Source organism: Mirounga angustirostris, unplaced genomic scaffold (genome assembly GCF_029215605.1).
Source record: "Mirounga angustirostris isolate CCGP_5_RB_7025 unplaced genomic scaffold, mMirAng1.0.hap1 SCAF_1, whole genome shotgun sequence".
NCBI classification, from domain to species: domain Eukaryota; kingdom Metazoa; phylum Chordata; class Mammalia; order Carnivora; family Phocidae; genus Mirounga; species Mirounga angustirostris.
The window spans coordinates 57,025,921-57,050,730 of record NW_026991709.1 but is presented as its reverse complement, the minus strand read 5'-3'; the positions used below and the strand labels follow the sequence as shown (position 1 = coordinate 57,050,730).

General features: G+C 43.6%; 1 protein-coding gene and 1 long non-coding RNA gene across 4 annotated transcripts in view; one reads left to right on the top strand and one right to left on the bottom strand.

Moving 5' to 3' along the window:
• Positions 1 to 24,810, top strand: part of LOC123863367 (uncharacterized) — a 46,906-nt gene that overhangs the window by 10,209 nt on the left and 11,887 nt on the right. Inside the window, exons 3-8 of one of the 3 annotated variants that reach the window (XR_010410668.1) lie at positions 2,190 to 2,305; positions 2,602 to 2,786; positions 2,933 to 2,992; positions 5,443 to 5,502; positions 9,627 to 9,718; positions 12,318 to 12,517. This is a non-coding gene — a long non-coding RNA (uncharacterized LOC123863367). Of the gene's footprint in view, positions 1 to 2,189; positions 2,306 to 2,601; positions 2,787 to 2,932; positions 2,993 to 3,284; positions 5,503 to 9,626; positions 9,719 to 12,317; positions 12,518 to 24,810 lie in introns of those variants that run through there. The other 2 variants (XR_010410658.1, XR_008504997.2) reach the window with 2 other exon arrangements.
• PLCXD2 (phosphatidylinositol specific phospholipase C X domain containing 2) overlaps positions 17,595 to 24,810 on the bottom strand; it is a 49,583-nt gene continuing 42,367 nt past the window's right edge. The window contains exon 4 of the mRNA XM_045902833.3: positions 17,595 to 23,744. Coding sequence (XP_045758789.1) covers positions 23,585 to 23,744 — 160 coding nt within the window. The 3' untranslated portion in view covers positions 17,595 to 23,584. The remainder of the gene's footprint in view (positions 23,745 to 24,810) is intronic.

Below are 24,810 nucleotides of genomic sequence, written 5' to 3'. Positions count from 1 at the left end.
GCACAGTCTGGGAGATGCAGGTTCTGCTTCTTTGTGGTGCAGAGAGGTCCTTAGCAGGGGCAGCAGACATGCCAAGGTGACAGAGACAATCCAGCACAGTGACCCTGGCTCTGTGCAAATTCTAAATGCAGCACATATTAGCTGTGACCTGGGGGAAAGTTCCTAATTGCTTAAGGCCTTCTTCATCTCTCCCATTGTAAAGAGAGGGAATGATATTACTAGCTACCTCACAGATTTTCTGGGAGGACTGATTGAAATAATGCATGGAGAGGGTATAAATCAGTGCCTGGCACATATTCAAGTGCTTTTAGTATATGTTGGCTATCTAATTTTCGTTATTACTATTTAATTACAGTTTACCTTACATTTCCACCAATGTCATTTTGCTCTAAATTTTGAAAAAAACTTCTTCAACATGGTTTTCCAGACTATCCATTTTTTTTATAACAGTAATAATTTTAATCACTAAGGAAAATGTATTTAATAATTTATTTTTATTTATTTATTTATTTGACAGAGACATAGAGAGCACAAGTAGGTAGAGAGGAAGGCAGAGAGAGAGAGAGAGAGAAGCAGGCTCTCTGCTGAGCAGGGAGCCTGATGCGGGACTCGATCCCAGCACCCTGGGATCATGACCTGAGCCGAAGGCAGCCGCTTAACCAACTGAGCCACCCAGGTGCCCCAGGAAAATGTATTTAGATTGTTCTTTTTTTTGGTAACATCTTCTTCTCTGAGTTTATTCTTTTTTAAAACATGCTTTTTTTTTTTTAAGATTTTATTTATTTGACAGAGAGAGACACAGCGACAGAGGGAACACAAGTAGGGGGAGTGGGAGAGGGAGAAGCAGGCTTCCCGCTGAGCAGGGAGCCTGATGCGGGGCTCGATCCCAGGACCCTGGGATCATGACCCCAGCCGAAGGCAGACACTTAACGACTGAGCCACCCAGGTGCCCCTAAAACATGTTTTTATTTTTTTAAGATTTTATTTATTTATTTGAGATAGAGGGAAAGCAGGGGGTGAGGGAGGGAGAGAGTGAAGCAGGCTCCCCACTGAGCAGGGAGCCCCACGCGGGACTCAATCCCAGGACCCCGGGATCATGACCTGAGCCGAAGGCAGATGCTAAACTGACTGAGCCACCCAGGGGCCCCCAAACATGCTTTTCTTTTAATAAGGTCTTGGGAAGATGAAGAGGTAAAACCTTGGGTCTGTCTAGTTTGTCATTTTGCGCAGAAGCTGACCGCATTGGATCAAGAGGCTCGGTGGCAGTGGTTATTCTGCAAGCGTTGTGCCAAGCGCGTCACTTTCATACTCTCACCCAGTTCGGCTCAATCCTAAAACACAGGTGGTAGTATTGTCCTCGCTTCTAAAGATGAGATAACTGAGGCTTACAGAGGTCAAATGACTCACCCAGGTCACACAGCTCGTAACTGGTAGACATACATGTAATCACGGATCTATTGGTGACAGAGTTCAAGCTCTGAACCCGGGCTGCTAGATGGAGCTCATCCGAGGAGATTGCGGCCCAGTATCCTCGTGCATGCGCATGTCTCTGTGTGGCTTCCACCCGCCCTTGGCAAAATTTGCAGGTATAAACAAGCCTCACGTAGATACATGTGTACTATGGGAAATTTTTAATGCACTCTTCTATTATTGTCTAACAGCAAGTCCTAGCAGTGAATTTGCTAAGTCAGAAATTACCCACCGTGAGACATTTTTATGTGGTTTGACAAGCTGCCCTTAAGAAAGGAGGTTGCAGCATTTCGCATTTGTTATCATCTCCGTGTATGAAAGCACCTGTTTGCCACCTGCTCACCGATGGCTGGTGTTACCCAAATTTTGCCAATCTCATAAAAAGGAAATGTTATCTTCCCATTTAGATTTGCTTTATTTCATTTTTAGTGTGGCTAGACAGCTCTTCAAATGATTATAGGTCATTTAGCTTTCTTCTTTTGAGAACTGTCAATTCATTTTCTGCTCAGCTTTCTACTGGGATATTGCCTCTAGCTGGGATGGATTTGCAAGTTCTCTTCAGGGATAGCAAACTTTTTCCTGTTATTTATGTTGCAAATATACTTTCCTGTTCACCATTTCTATTTTTACCTTTCCGTATGGTATTTGTAAAAGGAGTTTTAAGTATTTGGGTAGTCAAATCTATCCTAATTAACTCTTACATATATTCTTTCTTTCAGTGGATGAAAGAATGAAACCAACATGTGAGTTGATCCATTAGGAGTGTGACTTCCCATCTGAGTTTCTAAAAGAATCAGACAACTCCACAACACGCTGGCCCAGCTTCAGGAAGTAGGTGCGCTGTTTAAGATGGTGAAAATTTTCACTTACACACTAAAGATTTACCTAAGCCAACTTAAAACTCAGAAGGATTTCCAGCTACTAAGCTTACCCTTCCAGCTTACCTCCTGCTTCAGCTGAGTGATGCTAAAGTCGGACTTGGAGTTCGGATGGTAATGGAGGTCTGTTGGGATGGGTGTGGGTAGGTCATCCCTATCCTTTAACTCTGAGCTTCCAAACTGGTACCAGCTGCTAACATCAGAAGACTTCTCTGCTATTTCTCCAGTGTTTTGTTCTTTGTCTCTGTTTCAGGTTGCTCCCAGGATAGATGAAATTCAAGTCATAACTGACTAGAGATCAGATTTATAACAAGACAGTTCACCAGGCAAAGGTCCCCGGGGTTTGGGAGAGCATGTGAGGTCTGGGCTGCAGAGAACGATTCTAAATTAAAGCTCCAAGTTCAAGGAATGTGAATGAGGCACTGGCTCTATTTCAGGGTGAGGTTTTAATTCTCCCTGTTCCTGCCTTTTCAATTAGAGGGATCTCTCTGAACCCTCCCCCTACCTTCCTTCTCCAGGGAATCAAATCTTCCTTAGTCATGGCCACCACAACTATCTTAACTCTTATATTTTCTCTTTCTTAGGATAGTTGGCTCATCTGCTCATCTGCTCTACAAGATATTGGTCTTCCTCTGGGCAAAACTGTGAGCTACTCGTTTCTGTATCTAGAGCACTTAGCAGAGTGTCAAGCATATATTAGGCACTCTATAAATGTCTTTTTATTGTATCTGTGTTAGAACAATAGAAAACATTTGATTCCAACCTGCTGTTATGACCTTGGCTTGGGGCAATTGGGAATTAATAATTTCTGATATAAGTTGATATGAAAAATAGCAGTATCCCAGTGGGAATTATGTCAGACAGTCATTCAAAGAGGAAAAATAGTGACCCTCAGATAATCCCTTTAGGGGAACAGCCAAAGACTGAGCATAACTAGACATGGTCAGAGAGTCTGTCTGCAGAATAGGAGAAAAAAATATGTCTGGAGACTGGGCTAAGCACACAGTGTAACCAAATAATGCTTCAGCCATTGTATCCGTTGATCAGTTTACTCAAATTTCATTGGTTAATCTTACTTAACAAATCATGTAAAATAAGATAGTTATGAGATATGAATTTGGCATGCCACAAGTTACTTGAAGACATATGAAGTTCAATATAATTAACTGACCCTGAGATTCGTGTAGACATCTCAGAAGAATGTTTTACATGCCAAAGCTTCTTGTAGTGCGCCTTTTCTAAAAATGATCAAAATGCATTGCAGCAATTTTAGAGAAGGGCTATGCTATCAATAGAAGTCCTTTAAGCCCATGTTTTGGACAAACGTTTGCTAATTAATTCCAGAAATTAAACAAGTACCTAGATTTTTTGTAACCTACATCCAGGAATAGTTTAAAGATTTTTCTTTCTGCAAAACTGATCTAATGTCTTTCTCATATCAAAATTCTTTCCATGCATTGCACACACACACACAACTTGTAAATTATTTTAGGTTTACTGCAATTACATCAAAACACTTGGTGCCCCCAAATGCCTGAAGATTTATAGCATGAAAATTTCCTCTGTTGAAAATGCTGCCTCTTTGCCTTTCAGACTAGTGGGCAGTAAAAACATGGGATTATTAGGAACAGTCTCTTAATTTTCTGGAAAGTCTCTACTGGATAAGCCCCTCCTTACCTTCACTGTCTGGCAGAGTGATGGGCACAGATAGAAGAACACTTATGGACTCTGACTCCCTTCACTGTGTGCTGAGTGAGGACTAAGGGTAGATGTGTGAATGGCCAGATGGCTTTTGGAAAGTAGGAAAACAGGGCTTTCTATTGCTCCTGAAACACTTTTTCTCCTACTAGAAGACTGACAAGGCTGGAGAATCCAGCCCAGTACTGGGAACTCAGTTCAGTTCAAGAAGGGATGGTGTGCTCCCGGACTCTATAGAAGGAGCTGCGACAGTACTTACTGGTGCTTGGTCACTTGGTTATCAGCATTAGAGAATGATGAGACTGTCCCATGGGAGTACACTGAGGTCTGTTTTTGAGCTACATTTGACATTGATATAATGTTTCTTGGAATCGCGGGCCATTTTGGTTCCCTGGCCTCATTAAGGGTTGGTATACTGTTGAATCATAAGCTTATTTTCTTCCTAACCTGCCTTAACTGGATGTATTTGGTGGGTAACCCAAGGGTGAATTTTGGTGGGTGGTTGGTTGCTTTGTGGCTTCTGAAAAGTGAGCCTAGCTAATATGATTGTGGACAGTATCAACTATGCATCTGTGTTACCCATCCCTTTCCCCAAGAGACTACCTGAGAAGAAGCCAGTTAGATATTGGAAATAGAGTCAAAACGGAGAAGTATGAAAACTCAGTAACATACAAACGGAGAAGTGTGAAAAGTCACTTGAAGAACCTGCCAGGAAACCAGTCTATTCTTACTGAATTCATGACGTTCCCCATCACTCCAAAAATTACCAGAGATCCCTGGGTGATAGTAACTAATATTGTCTTTTCCTCTCTCATCTTTAAAAAGGGACAAAAAAAAATGGATAGCAAAGTGATGCAACCTCTGAATGCTGCCAAGACATGAGACCATTGTTGCCTCATTTCTTTCAGTGCTTTTCTTGTGGGGCCAGAAGTTCCTAGCCATGACTTGTGAATATGGTTCTGCAGGGACTTAGAGCTCCCTGGGCATGGGTCTGAAGTGATAAGTAGACCCGCGTGGGCTGTGATACTACACACTTTCTTACTAGCACTTCCAGTCCTGCCTTGGTGCTTGGTGAGATTAGCAGTTTCCTTTGAACGGTACTGCTCTGGGCTGCTTTCCCATTGTCACAGTGAGCAAGCATTATACTTTCCTTTCTGTGGGAGAAGTAGAGCAGAGAGGAGTGAAGTAACCCCAGGGGTGAAAAATAAAAATTATCCACGTTGGACTGGAACGTCATAATTCTGTCAGTCATCCTGATGGCCATTCATTTCTGCAGAATATAAAAGGGAAACCAGAGTCTCTCCCAGGAAAACTGCCTTTTGAGTTCAAGCCCTCAGGGAAGATCTTTGATGCATTGTTCTTCTTCCTTGTTGTGCCTTCTCTTCATTACAAATAGCCTTTCATGAAGCTTACAAGAAGGGACGTGAGCACCAGCACCCGGTGAGCAACCCCCTAGGTGAGTAACCCTGGGCAGGGCAGCTGGGAGGCAGCAGCTCAGGGAGGGGCAGGAGGACACAAATGGTCTCAGGATCCAAAGCAAACTTGCAGCTCTTCCAGAGCCCTTGACCACTGTTTTGTGAACTTAAGAGGAGGTGCAGATCTGTCCCTCACTCTTCCGCCTTTTGCTTATGATGTCGCCAACACATACAGTTCCACTGGACACACTGCCATGTTCCTGTAACCTTGGGCAAGTCACGTCACCTTTAAGGGCTTTTGTTTATTTATAGAGGGAGGATGATAGTCCGGACTGGCGGCTCGCTGGAGCTCCCATCCGTGATACACAGGGGTGGCAAAGCTGAGCTGATACACTGTCAGGGTTGGTGCGGGAGGGAACTCAGAGGCGGTTGCCTCCATTTTCCAGCTGCGTGGGCTCCTTCTCCAGAAAAGATGGATGCCCACCTTCTCCAATCTTATAACAGCCTTGGACTTTCATTCTTGAGATCTTTTTAGCAGTTTCTTATTCCCACAGCTCATTTACCTAAGAGATAGCGAAAGTGGCTCAAGAGAGATAACATCCATTTGTGTATTTTCTTTTTAAAAGAACTGTTGATCTTCTCTAGTTTTTCATAAAAGACGGAATATTAAAACTGGAGGAGACCATAACAAAATCATACACACCCATCTCCCCGCCTCCATTGTTTAAAAAAGCAATTGAGCCCGAGAGAGCTGAAGGGATTTGCTCCGTGTTGCATAGGCAGCATGCAGCAACAGCACAATCGGACCAAACCAGTGTCCGCTCTGTTGGGCCATCTGTTACTGGACCGCTGGAGAGCAAGTAATCGTCAAAGCACCGTGCCCACCACGCCACAGGTTAATACTTTTCCTTCTTTTCTTTAGTCATCCCTGGCAGTGAAAAAGTCTTTTTTTTTTTTAATCCTTTCTCTACTAAATTTACAGTCAACTACCAATTTATTATCATCAGTGAATATTTATTGAGAACTCATAATCTTCAGAGTACTGTACAAAATATTGTGGGTTTTTTTTTTAGAGTGAGAAAGCACGCACGCGAGCACTTGCGCAAAGGCAGGAGCAGGGGGAGGGTCAGAGGGAGAGGGAGAGAGAGAACCTTAAGCAGGCTCCACGCCCAGCATGGAACCCAACACAGGGCTCAATCTCAGGACCCTGAGATCATGACCTGAGCTGGAATCAAGCATCGGATGCTTAACCGACTGAGTCACCCAGGCGCCCCCAGAGTATTGTACAAATAATTAAAAGTATGTGTGCACACATCCACAGACACAGACCCAAACAAGGGACTCTAAGGAGGCTGTGGTTTGGCTCACTAGATAAATTAAAAACCTTCAAGATTATTCAATCTTCTTTCAAAAACTGTGTCTAACATGTTTCTCGGAAAGAGTAAGTGACGACAACAGAGCTGAGGATGACCCCATCAATGAATGTTTGTGGTTATTCACAGTGAAGATGCAGAAAGTAAAGAATCAAAACTGAGTCACCACCAAGAAGTTTAAAAGTTGGCACCAACCCACAGAGCAAGATAATGGTGGAGTCAGGACCAGGGTGCCTCTGTCGGGCTATGTTTTATGTTCTATTGGTCGGACTCTAAGTTACCAACACAACTATATTCTATAATAATAACTCTTGCCAAGGGTTCTTCCATCTTGCAAAGAGAAACCAGATGAAATGAATTTTGGTAGAGCACAGTCAGACATTGGGAGGCCTAGCCATTGGTTCTTGCCTATATTCAGGATTTCTACTCAGGAAATAAAGCTCAATTTTGTGGAATACATATATTTGAACTTGAAGGTATATCTTTTGAGGATGGAGGTACTGGTTTTCTTCAGGTCATAGAGAACCTACCATCTGCTCCTTCACTGCAACATCTTTGCTTGGCCTCTGGGTTTTCTTTTTTTGCAACCTGCTCACTTACTAACCACAAGTTTTCAGCTGGGTGCATTGTGACATCTAATGAGATTACAACAAGGCAGGCCCATGGCCAGCCATCACTACACAGAAAGACACAAGAGCCCCAGCTAAACACATCATATAAGGCTTATCTTAAGATATGAATCCTTGAAAATATCAGCTCAGCGATGACAAAAAAGAATTCTGCCTAGTTAGAGTTCTCTGCAGGAAGTATTTTTGATATTGTTTTGGCTTTAGGAAAAGAAAAACAACTAGACTTCGGGGGGTTACCTAAGTGCACAGTGAAACTGCAGATTCAAACGGTTTGAATCCTGTCCTCCAAATACAGAAGTCTTATGTGAAAACAATCTCATTTTCATTTTGCTTTCTGGGAAACCCTCCAAGGCATGGTGCATTGCCAGCTCTTTGTGACCTTCAGTTCCCTAACTGCTCCCAAGGGAAACTTGACCTAGGAACTGTCAAGAGGAGGGGAATGAGTTGGTGTGGGGCAGGGCAGAAGTTTCATTCTCTCCGCTCACTGCTCAAAGTGAATGGGTCCTCCTGCACCAAGACCTTTAGAGCCTCTGAGGGCATGGAGATGGGGACAAAAAGTGCAATGAAAATACACATTAACCCGAAAGCAAGGATGCATATAACAAGACTGTCACATGGGATGGAGACTTAGCTGGCCAGCCAGGAGAAGTTCCCAGTGAAGCATTAGGAATAAAAACTTTTGGTCCCCACAGATGCACAACTGATGAAGTTTCTCCCTGACTCCTCAGAGCATCTTAGGACTGAAATGAAATTCATAGGGCACAAGAATGCCGGCTGTAACTTTAGCTGGCTTCTAGAAGTATTGGGACACCACTCATGACAGATACCCAATCTGTAGGAAGAGTTCCTTAGGTTTTCTTGCTTGACCACAGGACACCATCTGGTCAGAGAGTTAACCAAGACAGGAACTGTCTATATCAAGAGACCCCCTACCTACATATGGTATATACCATCCCACAGGCCTGCAACCAGTGGTTTCTGACCTTTTGCCTTGCAAGAATTCCTTTGATCTCTTAACTTTGCTTATGGGCACATGGCTTGAATTGGCTTTTGCCTTTAGGGCAGATTTTATTAAGTATCCATTAGTATCTTCATTTCCACTACTCAGTGAAAATCTAATTAGAGTAACAACATTACCACACTGACCTGATAGAATCTCAGCCAAAAGCAAAGCAATCAACATTTGAGTTGGTCTTTGTAGCCCAAGAACAGGCTTTCTAGTCAGTTGGCATTTTTAATTTCTGAAAATGGCTTTTATTGTCCCATTCGCACATCTGTGAGCCCGAAGAATCCAGAAAACTGCTTGTGTATTAGGAAAAAAGAGCAAAGAATTTGGATTCGCGAGACCTATGGGATTTGTGAGCTGAGTGACATTGAGAAGGGCACTCGCCTTTATTGAGTGTCGGGTTCCTTGTGTGAAAGGATGTGTCTGAACATGACACCGCCCTTACGGGGCTGTGAAGAAAATGAAAGAAAACCATATGGGGAGTTTTGACGTATTTCCCTTACTCAGAGAGAGAGATTGGACTGCGGAAATAAAAGGTCCTGGTACAATAAATGAAAAAATTGTCTCTATGTTACATTAAAATCAAACAAATCAACAAAACAATGTTTGTTGACCAGAAGAAGAGGACGATTTTCTTTCGCAATTTCAGAAAGGGATCAAAATGCTGAACTGAGGGTGAGGAGTGTGTGTGTGTGTTGTGTGTGTGTGTGTGTGTGTGTTACTTCCCTGGAGGAGAGGAAAACTACTCTGATACTGGGTTTTATGCCTGCATAGGATCAAGAACACCTGGGGGAGGGAGTCATAAATATATACTCTGAGGATCCAAGCTAATAATTTAGAAAGGACTCCATTCTCTTTTACACTTGGAATACAAATAACATAGATACCATTGGGTATTTTTCCCAAAACAGAGTGCTAAAGAATATGGGCTTTGGCCAGACAGACTCCAGTTTAAATTTCACCTCATCTTACTATCCAATATGTGTGAATTGAGCAAATTGCATAAGTTTATTATAAGGATTAAATTTTTTTTAAATGTAGATAAAAAAAGACAGTAGTTCATTTCCTGGTTGTCAGAGGCACTGGATAAAGGTGAAATGTTGTTATGAGTCCGTGTATTTCAGCTCCAAATTTTTCCCTTTATCCTAATGCTTTAGGTCACAAAAATGATAGCCTGTGAGTACAGTTCATGCGGGGTCAGCTGTCTCCGAACATGGCACCTACTCAATGCCTTTGTTATCACACTGAGGTATGTATGAGGTGGGTCAGTATAAAAAGCAAATTCTCTGTTCAAAGATATTTAGCCAACCACATCTCACAGTGGCATTTCTTTATCTTGATCTTGTAAATGCTCAGGAATTGTGGCTGCTTTGGGATTTCTGCCAGACAGCTAATGGAATTTTTAGGGTGTATCCGAACGAAAGTGAAATGGAGGTTGGTAGGAAAGGAAGACCTTATGCATTTACCGCTTGAATGACACCAACAAGCCATTTGGACTCCAGGCTCACATGGGTCTCTTTGGGTTGCAGTTACCAGGAGTCTTGATATGATAGATTGCTGAAGGTTCCTCCTGCTTTAAGCCTCTTTCTGCCCAAATCCCAGGGATTTAGATGAGTGGATATGAGCTGAGGTGAAGTGAAATTGTAATTAATTTTCTTAGTTCCTGGAGAAGGATTGGAATGATGTCATAGTTCAAATGTCGTACTTAAGTTGGGGCTCATGAATTTGAGTCTCTGGAATAGAAAGGGGCGGAGATCTAGCCTGAAAATTCCCTGGGTTTACTTAAGAAATATCCAGGACTGGGAAGACTCCAGGGACCATCACTACTAGGACTGGGAACACTTCGCTTTGCTCCCCGCCTGTTCCTCCCCCTTCCTTCCCCTCCAAGAAGGTCCTGTCTCATCAGTGCTGGTGTTCTGGTTATAGTGGTACCCAGCTGGCCTCAGGCATGGCACATCAAAGGGCAGGTGGAGAACCGCTGACTCCATTAGTCAGCCTTGCTTTCCTCAGTGACCCCCCCAACGCCCACACACACCACAATTTATGTTCCCACATGTGCTTAACTCCATGACCACTTGGGAAAAACACTGGATTGGAAATGAGGCAGAATTTGGTAGAAACCGGGCCCAGCCTCTGAGTAAACTTGGGCAAATTAACTAACTTCTGGGTTCTAACTTCCTAACTTGTAAAAGGAATAATACTGTCTATCTCGTTTAGTCAATCTCAAGAGTAACTTCCCCCCACCTAATATCCAATATGCCTGAAATGGGAAGAAAAGCTGGATATACTCTCAATGGCCACCAGGGTTTTGGCTTAAGCGGATGCTATGCAGAAAGGATAGATAAGACCTATCTGTTCCTAAGGCAGCCTAAGGTATTGTGGGTAAATCTGGCCGATGCATTGGAATGTTCTGACACACTCCCCACCCCCCTCTAAGCCACCCCCTTCACATGCATTATCTATGAACATTCTCTGGAAACCAGCCAGACGCACACTTAACATTTTACTGAGTTAATATCTTCACAGAAATGTATCAGTTTCCGTAATTCTTCCCCACATTCCTGGGAGTTAGCCACAGACTCACCCAAAATCACACATGGGATTTGTGTCTGCACTACCCTCCGCAATGGCCTCCACTCCTGCATCGAGTTAACTGCCTTAGCCACATAAAAATTCCGGCCACAAACCACACTAAAGGGGATACACTTCAATTCCATAAATGATTGACAAAATAGTGTCAAACATTACCTTGTTGAGTAAATGGCCCAACCCCTTCCCTAAAGGGAGTTCAGAAAAATAGGGCTTCTCTATCACCAGGGCTTCTAACAATGATAAGAGCTCGGAGCCATTGCATAGATCTGACAAGTATATAGGATGACAATATGACAACCTTTCTGGAAGAGTTAGATTCAGACCTAAAGCAGAGTGGATCATGTTTATTAAAAAGGACATATTTCTGGAATGTGTAGACTTGAAGGGGAAAAATTCCGTGTTTTTTGGTGATTACTTAATAATCTTACTCCCCCTAGAGAATCACTTGATAACTTGTTCTCGAGTCTCTTTCTTCCCAGTAGACCTCCTGAAGTAGGGCAAGCTTCTTCAAAGCCCCAGGCTCTCATGCGGGAGGTGACATCAGGTATTTAGTTTGTGCATGGGTCTTGTTCATGTTTATTTGTTGTTGAGCTAGGGAAGGACCCTGTGGCATTTACAACTCTGGGTAGGAGAAAAACGTCTCTGGTCAGAAGAGAATACAGGCTCTCGCCACAAAGTGCAGTACCTTCTACACTGCCTTGTGTCTGTTCTATAGAGATAGTCAGGCAAGGACTTTAGTGGTCTTCTGTCAAAGTTGGGAAACAGCCTTTCATCAGTAAATGATTGACCCAGCTGCCCTGGGTGATAAGCTTAGGTAAATAGGCTTGATTCTGCTCCAGCAATCTCAAGACCTTTAACTCCTTAGGTTCCAGAGCAGAAAAATGCATATGGCTTCCTAGGAGAGCCTATCATTTTGAGTTTGACAGTTTTCTGGACAGTGTGTTCCTCAGCATTATTATGCCAACTGTCATGCTATATCTTGAAAGTATCAAGAATTCATGCAAACAAAATTCTGGAACAGAGTTATGTTTGAAGAGCCATGACTAATGGAAGAACTTCAAGAAATCACACATACGATTTTTATAATGAAAGATAGTAAACTTTCTAAACCTTTGAAATATGTAGAGGAACAATGACGATTTTCAAAGGGGAGCAAGAATGGAAGAAAAATAACAGCCCACCTTGCAGAATATGTTGGTGGACAAATGATTGAATTCTCTTGACATGCGCCCACAACTAACATACATCTCCTTCAGTAGGCCATCATCAGAGACACCCTGGCTACAAGGCTGAGCAAAGTGCTTGTATTGTGATCTTGAGAGAAAGGCCCATGACCAGACAGATTGCCTACCTTGATTGCTGCTTTAGAATCTGGATTCTTCTCTCAAATTCCTTCTTGACTCAGCAGTGGTGGCCCATGACTGTTCCAGTCCTTGCTGAAGCGTTTGGGACAGTGGTAAGAAGCATCAACACAGGCTTTCACTTTTTCTCAAACACCAAATCAAGGTGTTTCCCTCCATTTGCTTTCCTGCTTTCCCTGGCCCCTGCAGACAGCGGTCATGGGCTGTGACTTGCTCGCAGTCAGGTATGTTGACAGATATGAAGGAGGGTGCCTGCACTGGTCTCAGCTGCCTGGTCTGGCCAATCATTGCAGACCAGACCAGGCTCTCAGTCCTGTTCAAGCCTGATAGCAGCACTGCAGGGGCAGAAAGCAGATCTAGAAAAGAAAAAGAAAAGCAGTGACCTTGCAACCAGATCTGTGAAGTAGACTGGTATATATGGGAGGAAAATCCTTTTATTCCACTTCTTTTTCTTGTAGCAATCCCAGAAGGGAATTTGGAAGTCACTTTAGCCAATCTCTCATGTAATAGAGTTTCTTCTATTGAATTCCTGTCTGGTGAGAATCATTCGGAAATTTCTTGAACAAACCTGGCTGCCTCTTACTGAATGTGCACTATATACTAGGCGTTTATATATCTATATATACATATATAGATATAGATATATAGATATATATACATAAATTCTTATAGTAACCTTGAAATTTTATACTTATTTTATCGGTGAGGGAAGAGAAGCTCGAAGGGGTAATAGTCATGCGTTGAGTAGGTGCTTCAATCAGGATTTGAACTCACTGTTCTAAAACTATACCAATGTCCATGCACTTTCTATAGTACTCCGTGGTAGGCTGAAGAGTGCCCAAATCCTTAGAGCCTGTGGATATGTCACCTTACATGGTAAGAGGGATTTCGTAGATGGGATCAAGTTATGAATTTTGAGATGGGAGATTATCCTGGAATATCCAGGTGGGCCAGTATATCACAGGGGTCCTTGTAAGATGCTAGAATCAAAGGAGACATGGAGACAGAAGTGGAGTCAGAGAGAGATTAAAGATGCTATGCTGCTGACTTTGAAGATGCAGGAAGGGGCCACTGGCCAAGGAATGGCTTCTAGAAGCTGAAAAGGCAAGGAAATGAATTTTCCTCTAGAACCTCCAGAAGGAATGCTGCCCTGGGCTGGCCCATTTTAGACCTCTGACTCTAGACTTGAAAGGTAACAAATGTGTGCTGTTGTAAGCCACGAAGCTTGTGGTGACTTATTATAGCAACTATAGAAAACTAATGCACACTCTCAGAAATACTCTGCCTGATGGTGAGCTCATGATCTCAGACAGGAATGCTTTTTACTGAGCCAAGCTCTACCGTCTTGAAATGGCAACTCATGGGTCCTAGTTCTTCTCGGCATTATCAGGCACTCAGGGAGGCAGTTGCAAGTGTTGGGGAAGGACGCTGGGTGGAGACTCAGAAACCAGGTTCTAGTACCAGCACTGCCTTGGGCCAGTCTTTTCTCTCTTTCAGTTTTCTCTCCTGTAACATCAGCACCTGGACAAAAGCTCTTTGGTCCTTCCACATATAAATTTATAAGATTTTAATATCTCGTCATCTAACAATTTGAAAATACTTGAAGATATCACCATCACCCTTTTCTCAGTCTTTTCTAAACTCAACATCCCTAGTTTCTCAGGTGACATTACTTCTAGACCCTTCACCCTCGTAGCCGTCATTCTCTTGAAAGGCTCCAATTTGTCCACCTCCCTCTGAAATGTGGTGTTCAGACTTGTGCAGGGCACCCAGCCACCCCTCCATGTCTGCCAGTGTGTCTGTTTCTCCCATCTCCCACTGCCCTCTCATGCTAGAGCCCACCTAACAAGTCCTTTGGACTTGCTTAATCTGTTCCTTTTTATCTTTTTCTATCCAACTTTACCTCTTGAAAGACAGCATCCATAATCAACAAATTCATATGTCTTAGTTTAGTTCATTTTTTTAAATAGGAAAGACCAAGGCCTATGTTGGCCATCGTTGCTTGCTTAACAACCTTTAAATGATCGTTCATTCTCACAGGTACTGATAGACAGTGGTACGTAAATTTCTTAGGACCATAGTTTCCTCTGAGAATCTGAGGAGAGCTACCGATCCTCTACTAGAAAGAAGTGCACATACTTCCAAAATTTTGTGTGCGATGTCAGGGCGTTCTGGTCCTGCTGAGGTAGTCCACTGACCCCTCTGATGTGGCAAGTTAGTTCTAGACCCGCAAGCTTGTTGGGGAAGGGGGAAGCTTTTACAAAAGGCGATCTAATGTCTTCCTCCAGGTCCACTGATGCTTAGTGGAGGCCTAGAAATGAGACTGCTGGGCCCAGGTTGAGCAAACGCCCATTAAGGATGGAGGCAGGAAAGTCTTTAGGCCACAAGGCAGAGAAGTTCTCAGGTTAAACAAAGAACAGCTTTCAGTGGCCCCTTTTGCAATGAGAGCTCTGCTTCTCAGGGCCTTTCTCCACAGGATAAGTCCCATCCTTTAGACAGCAGGCCCCTTAGATTGAAGCCATCTGCTTGCCTCAGGCTTCTCCCAGTTGCATGATGCTACTGGATGGAGGCGACACTCCTGGGTCCCCCTTCCCCACCCGTGCTCTCCAAAAACACTGCCCAGCTGTGCAAACCGCCCAGTCTGATTAGCACTTTTGTTTAACTGGCACTTGCCCAGGCCATTCTGGGTGAGGTTTGAGGCACATGGGCTTTGGCCACTGTCCCTCCCTTGCAACCTTCTACCCTTTCTGAGAATGAAAGGTTTCGAGTCTTAAAAATAATAACACTCCTTCAGTCCAAGTGAGCAGATCTACCGAGGGATAAACAAAGAAACACACTGCTGATCAAGAAGAATTCCTTTGGGGGAAGAGCAAAAAAAAAAGCACAACAAAAATCTGGGGCATCCAGGCATCTTAACCTCAGGGATTCACAGAAGAAGACTCACTTCCCAAGTCGAGGAAGCAGGGTTTGCTCTCTGCATTGTGTGTAACCCTGGGCGTGGCCGTCCGCGGGACTGGGTGACTGGGCACCTCTCTCCTGCCCATTTAAACTGCTGCACAGGATGGCTGGGAAAGAGGGTGGTCGGGGCACGGACTTCTACAGGAGACATGGAGAGTATCCTTGCGAAAAAAGAGGGGATTTTCTATCTCAAATAGCAGTTTGTTTATATACTTATTTATTTAGTTAAGGATGTTTGGAAAGAGCACAGCAAAACCCAGTTCTTGACCAAAGTGTGCAGTTGACTCAAGTGTGTGGCAGTTTTTTTTTCCAACCTGGAAAGGATCGTAAACAAAGGTCATTCCCAAGCTTCACAGTGGATTTTTTAAAAATTTACTTTGAAAGGAAATTTTATATCACTGTTGAAAAACCCAGTATCACTTGCCATAAAGAGAAGGTAACCATAAAATAAATACAATGCAAACAAAATGGTATTAAATGTTAGCTGGAGGCTATTGCCTTTTAAAAAAATTTTTTGCTAGGTAAACAAGGGTTAGAGGGTTTTCATCACTAAGCTGAGACTTTCCTCTCTACTAATCAGAATGATTAAGTGATTAATGACATGAATGCTATTCAAGGATGTGACGACCTTCCACCTCACATCATCTGGCATACCACCAGGGGCATGAACCCCACTCACTCTTTGAGCCATGCAGAACTGGTCCAGTGGTCGTGCAACTTCTCTTTCACTGTCTGAATTTATCTGCATCCCTTCTTATGAATTAGTTTTTGCTAAATCATTTACCAATCAACACAAGGGTTAGAAGTTAGCCCGGTTGAAGGGATCGTACCGGGTCCTGGGAGGGGTGGGTGCAAAGTCTCCACCCCCAAACTAAGACTAATAAAACTACTCTTGAGAATTTCTGAGTGCCAGGCTCTGGGCTAAAATGCTTTCTGTATAGTTTCTTATGTGGACTTCTCAACAACCCATCAGAGGAGGTATGATTAGTCCTATATCCTATATATTTAGAGATGTTAGTTTGCCTAAAGTTACACAGCCAGGACGTGCTAGAGTTGGGATAGAAACACAGGGCTGTGCATCTCTGAAATGCCTGTTGCCATAGCTTCCGTGCTAACTAGAATGTTCAGAACCCAGCTACAAAATGAAATCTTCATTTGTACACAATGTACCAGCTCCATTCTCATAGAGCAATGTCTCAACCCAAGTGTATGTTCAGATATTGAGGCAGGCCAGTGGAGTCTTTGCAATTACCCCATGCAGGTTTTACCCGCTTTGCTTATGGTTAGACCCAGCCTTAACTTCATCATGTAATTTTTTATTGAAACCAAATGGGAATGACTGAACATGGTGCATATGAAAGCCAACCAGAGGATAGTATGGTAGATTTACTAGACACTGACTAAAATACAGGTGAAAAATCTGACTCTTACCTTGTTCTTCAATTGCTACATGTGATTATCCCTAGTTAGCTATTGTAACATTCAACTATTTGAAATGAATGATAACATGGAATTAATTTCATCACTACTAAATTCATACACAGGACTTTCACCTCAACCCATTATTTTTGTAAGGCAGAGGGCAAAAAGAGAAATTCACTGAAATTAAGTGGGCTCCAGTATTCTACTAAAAAGAATTAAGAATGAGGAAAATATTGGAATCTTCGTTGCCAACAGGGCCTGGACGCCCTCTCATTATTGACTCTGTGTGTGGACAAACACGTCATCTCTGCCCATCTCCGGGCATTTGGCAGTCGTTCAGAGTAACGTGGGCTGGAGATGGTGGTCGGGTGAGGATATGGAGGCCAGGAGGACCTGGCCCAAGCCTACGAGAAACAGCTGAAGTGTTGGGGGGTGAAGCTCGGAAAGGCACGGGTGACAAGGCTGTGAGCACATTTCATGCTCATCTCAGGGACTACGGGCATGATCAGCCAATTCCCATGAATTCCTCATCCAATATCATATGATAAGTCATCTTACTGACGCTGAGCCTATAGCCTTTGTTTTTTTTTTTTTTTTAAAGATTTTATTTTTATTTGACAGAGAGAGAGAGAGCACAAGTAGGCAGAGTGGCAGGCAGAGGGAGAGGGAGAAGCAGGCTCCCCGCCGAGCAGGGAGCCCAATGTGGGACTCGATCCCAGGACCCCAGGATCATGACCTGAGCCGAAGGCAGCCGCTTAACCGACTGAGCCACCCAGGCGCCCCGAGCCTATAGCCTTTAAAAAAATTAGAAGTGGGCCGATAATAAAATGCACGTAGAATCAAGGAAAAGTGCCTGCTGAAGTTTTATATTTATTATTGGGGTTAGGCCTATTTAGGTAGTTCAAATAAAATACAAGAAAAGACATCATGTCATTCCTATTAATTTTTTTTTCACAGTTAAAATGAGGTAATCTGGCTTTACAATGTTTTAGGTTGAATTAAGCAGTATGATCCAGTTTATAAGAAAGAAGGAGAGATATATTTGAATAATGATTTCCTAGGGGGGGAAAAGCCAAGTGAAATGTGTGTGAATAAGATAATTAAGCCACAAAATACATTTCAGAGTACCAAGCAGCATATATGTAAAATTTTAACTCTAACCTTAAAATTGGTACAATTTATTATTATTATTTTTTTACTTAACTTAGCAAACAGCATGCACTGTAATATAAAACAAGCCTAGAGGACAAACATAATATCTAATAGAGTATTTATCAGAGTCACGTATCATTTGAATTGACCAAGACGTATTTTCACTATGATAATGTCTGTATTTTCTAAGTGCTGATCCTAGTTGGCATATATCCAGGACAAACAATGCATACACAATCTGTATGTGATACTTATTAATATTGGGGCGTAAATTAGTAAGTATAGTAGCAGCAAGGTACCGCTGTGTCTAGAATATGTTCTAAGATTTATCATATTGATACTATAGATTCATGACCGCAGTGTTATTAGTGGCTATAAACTAATAGCAAATGTAAAACTGCAAATATACAAAGCGACTGAAGGCCTGACTTCAAAGTGCTGTGCTTCTCATTGGGCTACAAGCTTGTGAGCAAGCTCCTGCTAGTTGAATGAAGCACTGGCCTCGAGTTCTGGGTTCCAATCAGATTCTGTGTGTGGCTGTGGGGGAGTGTGGGGGGGTGCAGAATTATGCCTTTGGGACAGTACGGAGCAATAACCTCGGTGGTAAGAGTGTATTTGGGCATCATTGAACACGTGTGCCTTTTTGTGTAAGTTTTGCCAGCATTCTGTTATTTATAGTAATTGGCAGATGATAAAGGATGGCCAGGAGACAAGAGGAGAAAGTGGACTTCTGTGGAGATCAGAAGGAATGAGATGGAAAATGTCTCTTGACTATTGATGAGGTCATCTCAATAGACTGTGGGATTGAGTTCCCAGTGAAGAGAAGAAAAATATTGTATCCAAACTATGTAGCTTAGAAAGGAGTCTGAAAAACCCTAAGAATAAGTTTTGCTGGAGAAAAGACTAGAACACTATATCCACTGCAGGATCGAAAGTGTTCTTAGAATATTTTTATAGCATTTTAAGACTGCTATTTCAACAACATCGATAGCCATGTGTATTGTATTCTTCCAGGTTCAGGGTCTGTGCAGCGATACAGGGGCCTGTATCAATATTTCTAGTAGGAAGCTGGGGAAGCCAGAAGATAAGGCGGCCATACATCCTGGGGTAGTAAAGGGCTGTCCATGATCACTTGGAGTTAGGGCCAATTTCCAGCGAAATCACTTATCCCCTAATCAATTCACTCCTGTGTATCCCAAGGTAACATTTGTGAGTGACAAAGTGATGATGGCAAATACTAGGAAGCCATCTGAGGCAGAGGGCCAAGGAGGACTGGAAAGGTGGTAGAATTTTGAGGGACAACTACGTTCTGTGCCATTCAGAACAAACTTCCTGTCAGGACATTTGATGTTATCAGTTTCTATTCATTCCCTTGTGGCGTAACATGACTGTTTAGCATGCACTTGGGCAAGCCCACCTCTCAGAAACGCAAGTTTCTGATTTCGTCGGCTGATTTCATGCAGCTACACGCATCTCGTTCTACGGATTACTAAAGGCGCCAGTTCCCTCATCCCACACCACACTTTTGAGCAATGAACCCAATGGCATTTCTTCACACATGCCGCACAAGGAAGAATGACCGGAACTGGGTACCCCCGAGTATGAGGCATTTACTTTAATGATTAGGGGCCTGATGTTTTGGGGGCTAGTCCACCAAGGTGTACAGAACAGCACTAAAGTCGCAGACAACATCTTTATTCCAGATTAAGGAACCAAGGCAGATGTAGCATAGGGTCACTTAGCTGCAAAGCCACGAGAGAGAAGTCTCATGGCTGTGCCCCACTCGTTAGCCTGTTCCATTTCCCAGAACCTCCCAGTAAAAAACTGCAGTCAGCCCACAGAGAACATTACAAAAACTGCACCTGGGGCACGAACTCATTCGGTAAGATGGCCTGAATTTGTGTAGCCCTAGTGCTTCCGTGAAAAGAAACCATTTCATTTCAGTTGCAATTTCTTCGGCTTCTCCACCGTTCGCTTAGCACTAAGCTTTCTTGCCAGGTTGTAATCATGTCTCTTTGGGGGACACTTTCTTATGGCAGGATTCAGAAACAAAATCCTGACCCACCACAAAACTGCATTTCATTCCAGAATGCTCCACCATCATCTTCTTGAACAGAAACATCCACTTTGTGATGTGAACGTGAGGTCATGAAAGAAGAACTAGGATTCTTAAGATTGATCATGACCTGGGCTCAGATTGTGTGCTTTCTTTGAGTTTATATAAAAACTGGGTTCGGACTGTGGCTTAACTATTCTCAAGAATTCAGGGGTCTGGACTCAGTGCTGAGGAAATGACTAAACTTAATTATTAGAGGTCTCATACAGCATATATATAATAGTTTTGGCATGATCCTCTTTGGTCTGCCATTAATTTAAAATTTAATCCACAATCATTTATCATCCCTTCCATCAGTTCCATCTTGACTTCTCTCTCCAACCCTAAGAATATCTTCTGTGCCCATGAAACCACAGTGGTACTTCTAATAGGCTCCAAGTTCAAGCCTTTAAACAGTGCTCTAATCTAACTGAAACCTGTGATTGTCCCCTTTGCCACAAAGCCATGGAAATGTGGCAGATGGTCCAGAGAATTCATGAAAAACTCAGCCTACATTTCAGAAGAACTATGGCCCCAAATCCTATGAAACTAAAGCCCTCTTTGGCTCAGTCAAGTAGCTTTTTATTTGATCTTGAAGTGAATTCTGAGTAAGCACGATAGCCTTATTTGATCTTGTGAGAATAAATGATGCGGTGGGTCAACCATTTTTATTGTTGGCAGTTGCAGAATGAGTCGTAGACCTAAAGTTTATTCTCCCTCTGTCCCATCACGGAGTCTCCTGCTTGGCCTTAGGTCCAAGAGCAGAATGCATATGTCCTTTGTGATATGTTGAACAACTTTTTCTTGGAGCAGAGATTCTGCCGATTCAAGGGTGTTTATCAAGGGCGAACTGCAAATAATCTTCCTCCCAGCTCCCAGAACTCCTGTGCAGAATTTCAGAAGGCAAGCCAGGCTGGCAACCCAGAGCAGTAAGAAGGAGTGAGCACCTGCGCTTGCCACATAGAGCAGGGCTCCGTGCCCATGACCTTGGGACCATTTTCTGTGCTTTTGGGTCATGCTTGATGACTTTTCTCTTACCAGGCAAACACTGAGATGCACTTAAATGTTACAACCTAAGTGAAGTGCAATTATATCTTTTAAAACTAAAGGAAAAAATCAAGTAAACATTTCACGGAACAGTTAGCAGCCCTTGGGTGTCACTGGCGTCCTGTGTAGATACCTGCAACGCACCTGGCCTCATAGCACTGAGCACCTGGACAAAGCTGAGGCTCAAATAAAACAGAGCAGAGTAATTCTCCTCTTGCCTCCTGATCTCTTTGCCAAGTAACAGAGGGTTAAAAGAGGGGAACCGATCTAGTCCCTAGCAATGGACCAAGAGTTAAAAATAAGACCAAAATGAAACAATAATGACACAAATAAAACCCTGAGGGTAGGCCGGGGATTTCAGAGCTTCTCACTGGGGTTTAATAGCAGAATTGAGGAACAACTGATAAAGCGAGGGCACTTCCTTTCTTACTCCTTTCCAGAGAAGGCCCTAAAAAATGGGCAGCACAATCTCAGAAACCTCTCGGAGTGGGGGTTCAAATGCAAGAACAGGAAAAGTTAAACCAGATTCTCCCAGAGGCATTTGTGTTGTGACCCCCCTCCAGCCGCGGGAGCTAAAGGTCAGGGATGAACCGACTTTACAGAGAGGCTGGAAGAGCGCGAGCTGGGCATGGGCGTGTGCTTTCGGCCGCTCACCCCAGGCGCCCACAGCCGCACAGCGTGAGCACCGGCAGGGGAGGAATGGCGAGCCTCTGGGAGGTGGCCCAACGATCCTTACACACACACACATCCGTCCAGGAGTCCATGTTTATCTGCCTTAAGAATCCAGAGGCTGACATTTCCTTAGGGATCCTCAGACAGTTCTGAGGGGCATCAGCACGTACACACTCCTATGCCCCGTTTTCTTTCCAGATCCTTCCTTTCTGACCTTCTACTAGGGATTCTCCCTCAAGAACTGAGAGTTCTTCATGACCCGTTGCATCCTCTGACCCCGTGCGTGGTCTGCCAGGGGCTTCTCAGCTCTGCACCACACCCACACAATGCACACTGTCCCGACAGGCCTGGGGGAGCTGGGAACATCCCCAGCCCAGTCAGAGGTCGCTCACAGTCCCGAAACGCACGGGCCCCTTGAAGATCAGGGCGGCGCTGGGCCTGGGTGAGAAAAGTTCAGGAAGCGCCTTTGTGAGTGCTCTTGAGGTAAGAAGCACTGAACTTAATCTATAAATAAATAAATGGATAAATAAATAAATAAATAGAAACACAGGAGGGCTCTTCCTAGATAAGTACCTCTTATCAATTAAAAAAACAAAACAAAACCCAAAATCCCCTCTTGAGTTTCACAGCCCTCCTGCAGGGGTGATTACCAGGCCCCAAACAACCTGCAGAAAGTAGAACAATCGAGATGCAAACTGGAAACGTTCCAGCACTGGGTCTCTCTCGCTTGATGACACACAAGTCATCCTGAATGTCCCTGAGGTAGTCTGGTTTTCACGAAGTTACAGAACAGCTCCAAACCCACTCGGAGCTTCCTCCTTAAATCCATTGCACTTGCCCACGCATCCCGCGGCTGCCCCCCCGGTGCCACGATAAGGTGCCTTCCGGTAGCGTTATACCTTACACGACACAGCACAGACCCGGGTCCTCGGCAAGCAGCAATGAAATGCAATTCCAAGATCTGGCTTGAAGATCCCGTTCCAAAGAGGACTTTGCCAAAATGATGCAGGAGTTTACCTGGCAGCCATTTTGGGAAAAGGTTATAGGATTAAAACAAAGAAATGTGGCATGCAGCAAACATGCATATCTATTTCCTGTTGGGCCCCACACTGAAAAGATCCCCCACCATTGTTCCTTTCACTTTTAAGGGGCCAATAGAAATGGAAAGGAATCAATGTTTTACAACGGGGAAACACATTTCTGATACCAAAGGCAATATGCAGTTTATCCAAAGAACGCAGGTGCCCAGTTCCCAAGCAGCAGCTATGCAAGAACAGCTTGTGGCTGGAATGGCCTGGTGATGAGAAGTCTTACTCTCTCGGGGAAGAAGTGGTAATATTCGAGATGCCAGAAGAAGTGGTGCCTGGCCCCTTTCTCCCTCAAAGCCCCAGGTTGATGTTAGAGCCACCCACGGAGCCTTCCCCACCTGCCACGAGCCATTCTTTTGCCTAAGAATGCCTTCCTGGTTCAGTCTTCTCACTGGCTCGCATACAACATCCTGGGAGACAGCAGGAAACTGGGCCAATTCGGAGACACTCGAAGGAAGCTGCAGACCCCATTTCCACATTACATTCCATGTGGAGACCCTGACTTTGATCACACGAAACATGCTTCTTCCCTTGGACTTCAGTTTTTTTAAAAGTCTCATTTGGGAAAAATGCAATTAAAAGCTCTATAATTTTATCCAAATGGCCCTATGAAGAGGGGAAACTGCCCTCCTCCTCCTTCCCCATCACTGCCCAGGGGCCGTCCTAACAGGAAACCCTTCAGAACTCTGGCCTGGATCAACAAAGCCAACATTGAAATAAAAACCAAATCAGCATTTAGCCAAAGCTCTGTCCTCCTGGAGGAGGTCATTCAATTCAATGACAGTCGTGGCGAAGTCCACCAGGTCCACGAAGTCGGATGTGATGATGTTGACACCCATGGCTCCGGGCTTCTGAGTCTTCACCCAGTCCAGGATGGCAGGAAGATTCCTATACAGAAGACAGGACAGGGAGTAGAGTTGAAAAGGACTCTTCCAGAAATGGAAACAAGACATTTCCATTCGTGTAACAAAAGTACATCAATAAAAGCACAAGTCCCCCACAGTTCGTCCGTTGAAGCTGTAGATCTCTTTCAGGGATGAAGTGACGTCTATTCCAATAGAGAACTGCACTTTCAGGGTTTCTGCTCTGGAAGAGGAGATTATCTGCCTCAAGCACCAAAGAGATAACCATGTCAGTAGGACCTTGAAAGACTAAGATCAAGAGCTTAATTATTGGTAAGTTCTCTAATTTTTTTAATCACAAAAATTTTCAAACATATTGCAACACTGAAAGAAATATACAGGTAGTGCATGCACCACCTAGCTTCTAGCACTAACATTTTATAGTACGTGCTTGCCACATAGCTGTCCATCAACCCATCACTCTATCCTTCCATCAAAACATCTTATATTTTTGACAAATTCCAATGGCAAACAGCTATACACATGCCCCAAATACCCCGTATGCATATCATTAACCAGGACTCAATATTTGTTTTAATATTTCTTTTGACATAAACTTGCACCCAATAAAATGGGCAAATCCTAAGCGTACACTAGTTGAGTTGTGACAAATGTATGTACGTAATGTACACCCATATCAAGGGACAGAACATTACCAGCGCCCCAGAAGGTTCCTGCATATACCTTCCTCATCAATCCCAGCCCACATCCTCCCAGGGGCAACAATTATCCTAATTTTTTTTTCTACCATTGATTAAATTTGCCTGTTCTAGGGGCCACCTGGGTGGCTCAGTCATTAAGCGGATGCCTTTGGCTCAGGTCATGATCCCAGGGTCCTGGGATCGAGCCCCACATCGGGCTCCCTGCTCAGCGGGAAGCCTGCTTCTCCCTCTCCTACTCCCCCTGCTTGTGTTCCCTCTTTCACTGTGTCTCTCTGTCAAATAAATAAAGTCTTTAAAAAAAAAATTTTGCCTGTTCTAGAACTTCATGGGAGTTCAGGCAGTATGTATTCTTTTGTGTGAGGTTCTTTCACTCAGCATTATGGTTTTGGA